This window comes from Lathyrus oleraceus, chromosome 4 (assembly GCF_024323335.1).
Source record: "Lathyrus oleraceus cultivar Zhongwan6 chromosome 4, CAAS_Psat_ZW6_1.0, whole genome shotgun sequence".
Taxonomy (NCBI): domain Eukaryota; kingdom Viridiplantae; phylum Streptophyta; class Magnoliopsida; order Fabales; family Fabaceae; genus Lathyrus; species Lathyrus oleraceus.
In genome coordinates, this window is record NC_066582.1 from 232,843,793 (window position 1) to 232,852,376 (window position 8,584).

Genomic DNA, 8,584 nt, shown 5'->3' on the forward strand with positions numbered 1-8,584 from the left:
GCAACCAATCGAGCCTTATGCTTGATTATTTCACCCTTGGGATTTTCCTTCACTTTGAACACCCATTTCACACCAATTGACTTCTTCCATGCGGTAAATCAACTAACTCATAAGTATTTTTCTTCTCAATGGATTCCAGTTTCTCTTTCATTGCACAAATCCACTTTGGATCACTTGAAGCCTCTTTCATTTTAACTGGTTCAAATTCATCCATATGTATAAAATGAACGAAATCACCATCATCATTGACTTTCTTGTCTCGAAACAACTTACAATCTTGGAGTATTTGAGGAAAACATCTTTGCCTTGTTAATCTTCTAACATATTCTTCAACTCAGGCTTCGGCAACAGGAGTTTCTACTCTTTTCGTTTCTGTAGAATCTGAATTTTCAAAGTTGTAACCAGTTACGGAAAAACTCTCAAATGGTTCAGATTCGGTTTGAATCCTGACCATGCTTCCTACACTGTTACTTTCTTAAGCTTCTTTAAGGACACCTATTTAACAAATAGGAAGTTATGGATATGGCTTCTCCCATATCTCATTCAACAACTTCTTCCCATTTAACATGTTTCTCACCATGTTCATGATTAATCGATTCTTCCTTTCGGCAACACCATTTTGTTGTAGTGTGTAAGGTGGAACTACCTTTTGTACAATCCCTTATTGATCACAAAACCTCTCAAAGTCATTTGAGACATGTTCGCCTCCACCATCCGTTTTGAGAAGTTTGAGTTTGTGACTACTTTTCCTCTCAACCATGGACTTGAACTTCTTAAACACTTCAAATACCTCATCATTTCTTTTGATTAGGTATGTCCATAGATTTTTACTATGATCGTCGATAAATGTGACAAAGTAACTATTGCCACCAATGAAATCTACTTGCATCGGTCCACACACATTCGAATACACCACCTCAAGGTGATTCTTGGTTCTACAACCTACATCTTTGCTGAATTTACCCTTATGTTGCTTCGCTTGCACACATTCTTCACAAATTTCAGCCAATATGCTGATCAATGGCAGCTCCGTTACCATTCCATTCTTTTACAAGTCTTTGAGATCTCTAAAATTGAGACACCCAAGACGGTAATTCCATATCCACTCTTCTCGACTTGTCACTGTAGCAAGACATCTATGCTCCATAACCTCCATCTCAACCTTGAAGGTTCTTTTGGCATCCATAGGCACTTTAAGGACCAAAACTCCTTTTGCATCGATAACGTGTAACCCCTTATTTTCCATGTGAGTCTTGTAACCCTTCTCAAGTAATTGACCAATACTTAGAAGGTTACATTTGATTCTTGTAATGTACAAAACATATTTGATCAAAGAATGTACATCATCCCTTCTCATGATCAAAACATCACCGATCCTATCGACCGTTAGATTGGTGTCATCTGCAAACTTCACTTTGTTCTTTATGGCACGATTGATTTAGACAAATCAATCCTTCCTCTCCGTCATATGAGTAGAACAACCCGAGTCTAAGTACCATTCCTCGCTGCACTGAACTCCTTTCGTACCCATCATGGGATTTTCTTCTGCATGTAACTGATTAACCATATCATGTAACCGATTACAACTCAATTTTTGCAGCATTCCTTGAATTATTGGTGGTGCTATCCCGCAGCCTGATGTTGTTGCATTCTCCTTATGTGATCATGATCAAGAGTGTATTCTCTTCATCAAACTCTTGTCTTGCAACCTTGGCTGCATCTCCTTGAGGTTCCGCCTTGTTCGAATTGCACTCTTTTGCACAATGAATGAACCTTTGAGACCTAAAGCACTGCTCATTACTTTTGTCAAACATATTCTTTTCACCTCTAAAGTTGCCTTGACCGCCAGTTTTGTTACACCTGCTCTCACCTCCTTGACAAGTCAAATTCTTGAAATTTTGAACTCTCTTCCACCAAAATTATGAAAATTCTCATTACTCTTCATGAGCCATTTTTCTTTCGATCTCTTGTCATTCTTGTTGAAGCGAGCTTGTAAAGAGATTTCCGCCTTTGCCTTATCATTATTTCTCCGCTACATCATTTTCTCATGAGCCTCAAGAGAGCTTTATAGTTCTTCTTTGCTCATCATAGTAAGATCCTTTGATTCCTTAATCGCCACAACTACATTGTCAAATCCTAGTGTTAAAGAACACAAGATTTTTGCGACAACATACTACTCTGTGATTGTTTCTCCACATGACTTCACTTGATTCACCAACCGAGTGATTCTCGTTGTGAAATCATTGATTATCTCCTTTTCTTCCATTTGAATCAATTTGAGTTGACGCTTGTGAGTTTGTAACCTCAACACCTTTTCCTTGTCAGCCCCTACACAAGTCTTCTCTAAGATTTCCCACGCTTGCCTTTGGCGATTTGGAATCACCAACTTTCTCAAAGTTGTCACCATCCACACATTAATGGGTAAAAAACAACACCTTAAAATCTTTCTTCTTCTCTTCCTTATGTGTTGCATGTTATGCATCCGTTGCACCTTCGACAACAGGATTTGCCCCATTCTTGATCACTTCAAGAACATCTTGGTAGCCAAACAACAATTTCATTTGCTTGCACCATTTGTCGTAATTCTTCGCATCAAGGATATGTAGGTTTGCAGATATTCTTTCATTGGAAATAAAATTCATGTTGCATACTAGGTGTTTGTGGATCATAACCAGACTCTTGACGCCCAATATTAGAACTTTGAACCACAAAATTGGTGAACAATGGTGAAGAAAATTGGAATGGGGAGCGAAAGAGATTATATATATATATATATATATATATATATATATATATATATATATATATATATATATATATATATATATATATATATATATATATATATATATATATATATATATAGAGAGAGAGAGAGAGAGAGAGAGAGAGAGAGAGAGAGAGAGAGAGAGAGAGAGAGAGAGAGAGAGAGAGAGAGAGAGAGAGAGAGAGAGAGAGAGAGAGAGAGAGAGAGAGAGAGAGAGAGAGAGAGAGAAGAGAGAGAGAGAGAGAGAGAGAGAGAGAGAGAGAGAGAGAGAATTGCATTACACTTTGGATGATAATGCATCCAACATATTTATACAAGTGTTACAAACTGATTGAGATCCAAAACAAACAGTTACATAAAAAAATTGCAAAATTCGGACCTGTAATCGGTTACAATATTTGGTTAACCGATTACAGCTGACAAGAGAATTAAACTACATTCAATGGTAACCGGTTAACGTTTGAGGTTAATCGGCTACAGTTTCAGAAATTTGCCTTTTCTACAACTCAGAAGTTAAATTGGCTTTGTTGTAATCGGTCACACCCATGTGTTAACCGATTACAACATATTTATACAAGTGTTACAAACTGATTGAGATCCAAAACAAACAGTTACATAAAAAAATTACGAAATTCGGACCTGTAATCGGTTACAACATTTGGTTAACCGATTACAGCTGATAAAAGAATTAAACTACATTCAGTGGTAATCGGTTAACGTTTGAGGTTAATCGGCTACAGTTTTAGAAATTTGTCTTTTCTACAACTCAGAAGTTAAATTGGCTTTGTTGTAATCGGTTACACCCATGTGTTAACCAGTTACAACACTTGAATTATTTAAAATACATTCAAGAATCCTCGAGACTTAATTGAAAACAATGAAGCATATATATGATAGAGGTATCATATACAATACATATCCAATACGATAATATCCCATACGATAATACGTCGGTCATTTACACTAGTTAAATTATCACAAATTTCATTAAAAAAAGAGATAAGGATATACTTAAATAGATGAAAATTTGAATAACAAGAGTTATAATAAGATTATACTAGACAAATCGAAGGTGGATCAATAATGTATCGCGTATCAAAACACATAGGAAGTTTTTTGTTGACAATCTTTTTATACAAATCAACGTCCTGTTAGAGCATATCAGCATAACAATATGTATCGGATACAATACTACGTATCCAATATGATAATACGTCGATCATTTGCACTCGTTAAATTATCACAGTTTTCATAAAAAAGAAGAGAGAAGGATATACTTAAATAGAGCAATGTTTGAATAACAAGAGTTGTAATGAGATAAGCTAGACAAATTGGAGACGGGTCAACAATGTATCGCCGTATCGAAACACATAGGAAGTTTTTTGTTCGGATAATCCTTCTATACAAACCAGCAACCTGATAGAGCTTATCAGCGTAACAGTATGTATCAAATACGATTCGGCGACGATGATCTTGAAGTATTTATTCGTGCTTCAATATTCAAAACACTGGTCACTGAACTCAATGAATGAATAACTAATAACTAAATTATCCACAACTCATTGATAGTGACAGTTGGCGTAGATGCCATTGCAAAGTTCCAAATGCGACAAAAGGTACCTCAATAATGAGATCAAATGTAAAGTGAGAATTATTATTACTATAAGTCCAAAATTTGAAATTTAAAAAACTAAACCAACGGTATAAAAAACACTGATATATTCCAAAATATGGTTCACTATTCCAATCAATCACAGTTCATACCAATGATAAAAATGAATTGAAGTTGCATATTCACAACTTAAAAGGTATTAAAGTATCAAATGAAACGGGGATGATATGCAGCAATATGTAATTGTTGCTATATCCCATTATTTTGTTCAAAGAGAAAAATACACAAGTTCTGAATTATTTTTATGTTCAATTATTGAACATAAAAAGGAAAACAAAATGACCAAAAAAATAAATGAAGTAATTAACATCAGAGAGCAACCAAAGTTGCACTCTATATGCTTCCCGAAAATCACAAAACACAAAAGGTATCTTTTGTCAAAAGCAGCTATGGCTCCTCCTATGACTGGTTATTTTCAAGAAGAAAACATGCTGGTTCGCATTTCGCAGTGAAGCTAAATTTCGCCGAGCAATACTTCCTATGCGCTCCGGTAAGCTTTCCTGTTCCAGCTTTCTGGTGTAATCCAACCATCATCTTAGCGCACTCTCTACAAGTCAAAAATAACATAGCAATATCAGTGTATTTATTCAAATTAACGGTCTCGAGAACAAAAACTGCATATAACATGTCCGAGAGGATAATTGAAAAGTGTTGAAAAGACGATGCTTACGATAGCTGATCTTCTGAGTAGTTGGTGTGCCATTCACAAGTTTTGTTCCAGTGCTTGAAACCGCTGACAGTGCATTGAGCTGTGTAGACCGCAGCAGCAGCCACCAAGGATGGTGGAAACTTCAGCATCCCATAATCCACCAGAGATAGCTCTACCAAGAAAAAAGCTGCCATCTCAAGCTGTTCCATAATAGAGTAAAAAAAATGAGTAACGAAATACGGTTAATTAAACTCGATGGAAATGAAATATTTGGGAGAAATACGAGTACCGACTTTTTTGTTAGCTTGAGCAGCCTTGAGAAACCTTCTCATGAAAACATATGCTGTTGGTAGAGACATGTTATACTGCAGTGTGTTGAGCATCAGCTTCTCCTGCGGTGTTTGGAAAGAAATCTCGACAATTAGGTATATTAAATTGCGTGGATCCAACAAACGTAAGAAGTCATTATTACAAGATTGAAAAACTGTTACCATTTGGAGAAGTTCCTTCCTTGAGTAAGCTTTGTCAGAGATATGGATTAGATCCGAAACGACAGGAACGGAAACTTCCTCATATTTGCATGCCAAAAGCATGGCAACAAGACCAACCAGCTGAAGTTTCTTTCTTACGACATTCTGCTTTGCCAAGAATCGGTCTATGAGATTAATTGTAAGAAACAATGTCTCTTGCATGAGGTCAAATTTGTCATGCACCTGATAAACCAAACAAGCATATCAATACTTAAGCCGGATATATCAAATGAAACCGAAATCAATCATTCGAAAGTATGAACACTCTAAATACCTCAATAAGCCAGTCAACTAGTATAGCCCTCATCCTCTCATTAAGGTCAGCTTGATCTTCCATATAGGTCGGTGAAACACAGCCAATGCACTGCAGGAAAAAAATGTCGGTCAGTTTGCAATCAATTCTGGTCTGATCAGGAACGAAGTTTGATATCAGTATGTCTTTCCTTTCCACTTCTGCCACATGTTACTATACATTTTCACCAATCATAGATTGAACCAAATCAGGGTTGGATTTAGGGTAAGCAGAATAAATGCATCACATCGACAAACAACTACCGATCTAGCACGCCACTACGCCACTACGCATTAGTTTCACATCAAAATTACCATAATAAAATACAAATTTGTCAGAACAAACCAATACACGAAGTTTTAGAAGTTGCAAGTTATAATCTAGTGAAAATTCAATCGCTGTCAAGGGTAAATACAAAAAGCACATAACAGATTTGCAGAACCAAACTCCATTGGTAAGTTGCCTGCAAAATTCCATTATAAATGATTCGCATATAATCGATTCATCGATCCACAAACTACAATTAACACACAACTCGAATACATATTATATATCGCACGTTATGAAATTGGACTCGAACTGCAAATATTTTCATCACAGTTACCTCAATTTTTCTGTAGTAAGAATGAAGATCTTCGATATATTCCACAACAGCAAGAGCATTATTTGCATCACAGCCATCAATGTCCAAAACCCCCTCTCCGTCGATATCCTCCATCTCAACCTCTTCCTAAATCATAGTACAAGAAGCCGAATCAAACATTGAAACAGACTAAACAGAAGAAAAACAGACTTAATAATGGATAAAACAATACCATCTCATGAGGATCACCATGGATTGGTTCAGTTTGCTCTAAAGTCATAGGCACAGGTTGGTCTGCTGGTGTCTTGTGTTCATCATCAACAGCTATGGCTTTTCCAAACACATTGGATTTTGAACTCTTAGGTTTCTATTCAAATTTGAAACCATAATTCAGATTGAATGATAAATGAATAAATATCACAAATACAAAAGACGAATAAAAAGAGAAATTACCTCAGCATGAGATTGCTGCTGTGAACCAGCAATTTTTGCAGCAAATCTCCTGATTAACAATACATCAACATTAAGTTTCATTATTTCTTTCCCCATTTCTCAGAATCTTAATTTCACAATAAAGTTCCATTTCATGACATTTAAAATTTCAAAATTTCACAGCAATTTCAATCACATTCCATTTCCATACAAACCCCTAAAAATCAGCATCGATCCACAACTTTGAAATCAAAAACCTCATAATTTCATTTTATGACATTTACTTCCAAAATTTTACAGCAAATTCGATCTTATAATTCCTAACAACAAGAAGAGGAAAACAAAATGAAAAATCACACTCCATATTCAATGAGCACCAAAATATGGGGTGTGATTTTTCATTAACTTTCAAAATTTCACAACAGTTTTGATCAGAAATTCCCAACAACAAAAAGAAAACTAAATGAACATCACATTAAGAAATCCATAATCCCCACCTTGTGATGGGTCGATGTCCCAGATCAGCCTGTTTCTTTTCACAAATCTCATGTTTACTGAAAAAAAAACACAAAAAAGAAAACAAGACAATTAACCTTAAAGAAATCAAAAAATAAAATCATCAAAAAATCTAGAACAACAAATCAGAAAAAGGGAATTACTCAGAAGCCAACGCCCTCTTGTTAACAACACAAGGGTAAGGTCGACCCTGCACAAGATTCTGATTGATCACACTCAAAGTTCTCCTATTCTGCCCAGCATTTCTTCCACCACCTAAAAGTCAAAAAAAATTAAAACTTTCAAAAACCCATTTCAAATCTTTAACTTCACACAAAACCCAATTTCAAATCTCAAATCTTTATAAAAAATCATAGACATTCCCCCATCAAAATTTCAACAATGTACCTTGACAATTCCTGGGCATGACTGCATTGGACTTGTTCTCATCAGAAGAAATAACCATTTTGTTATTGTTTTTCGTTTCTTTAAATTTTAATTTGGTTATTAATATCGTAAAAACAAATCACACCCAGAAAAAAAAATGAAAACCCAAGAATCAATTCAATTCAAGAATCCCCCGAAGAACCGAAACCCTGAAAAAAACAATTTTTTTTTGCGTAACCACTAGCGCTGACACTAGCAGCTACCAAGATATGAAGAAGAAAAAGAGAGACTCTTGCACAAACGCGAATAACGGGTATTTGTCTCTGCGGAGACAAAAAATGGGTATTTGTTTAAAAAAAACTAAAAAAAAAGTTAACGGCTAGTAGTTTATGACCGTTGGATCATTGACTCTCGTTGGAAAAAAAAGAGCTTTTTATTTATCTTTTTTTTTTTTTGTCTTAACAACGGTAACATGGCTGGCATGTGATAAAAGGATAAAAGGAAATTGAGAAAGGTATGTTGTATATCTTATTTTATTTATATTTGGTCAAGATTAGTATTATTATTATAATTTATACATATATTAAATTGCAAATACATTTGTATTTACATATTTTATTATTTATTTTGGTCATCAAATTTATTTTAAATAATCATTTGTATTTTTTAATATATATTTTTCAGTCAAATTAATCTATAAAAATATTAATAAGAAAGAACTATCAATTCAGTATAAATAAAAAGTTAATTTAATTATTATATATCATAAATAATTTT

At 34.8% G+C, this 8,584-nt stretch overlaps 1 protein-coding gene across 3 annotated transcripts; it reads right to left on the bottom strand.

Annotated features, from left to right (window-relative positions):
- Positions 1-4,471: 4,471 nt before the first annotated feature.
- On the bottom strand, positions 4,472-8,164 carry LOC127074768 (G2/mitotic-specific cyclin-2). 3 transcript variants are annotated; one of them, XM_051016118.1, is made up of 11 exons: positions 7,829-8,164; positions 7,585-7,696; positions 7,423-7,479; positions 6,947-6,995; positions 6,726-6,860; positions 6,515-6,640; positions 5,893-5,982; positions 5,580-5,801; positions 5,382-5,480; positions 5,110-5,288; positions 4,472-4,986 (listed from the first exon to the last, which is right to left on the bottom strand). In XM_051016118.1, the coding sequence occupies exons 1-11, from the start codon at positions 7,884-7,886 to the stop codon at positions 4,839-4,841; spliced, it is 1,275 nt and encodes a 424-aa protein (XP_050872075.1). In that variant the 5' UTR covers positions 7,887-8,164; the 3' UTR covers positions 4,472-4,838. The 3 variants fall into 3 exon arrangements, with proteins under 3 accessions (XP_050872075.1, XP_050872072.1, XP_050872074.1); XM_051016115.1 differs by having other exon boundaries at positions 5,382-5,801; XM_051016117.1 differs by lacking the exon at positions 7,423-7,479 and having other exon boundaries at positions 5,382-5,801.
- Between the last annotated feature and the right edge of the window lie 420 nt (positions 8,165-8,584).

What these genes read in the sequence shown, in the direction of transcription:
- LOC127074768 (XM_051016115.1), bottom strand. Translation starts at nt 7,886, where the DNA reads ATGGTTATTTCTTCTGATGAGAACAAGTCCAATGCAGTCATGCCCAGG. An exon ending in GGACATCGACCCATCACAAG is followed by an intron (nt 6,996 to 7,422) that starts GTGGGGATTATG and finishes ATTGTTAATCAG; the next exon opens with GAGATTTGCTGCAAAAATTG. An exon ending in AGCAGCAATCTCATGCTGAG is followed by an intron (nt 6,861 to 6,946) that starts GTAATTTCTCTT and finishes AAATTTGAATAG; the next exon opens with AAACCTAAGAGTTCAAAATC.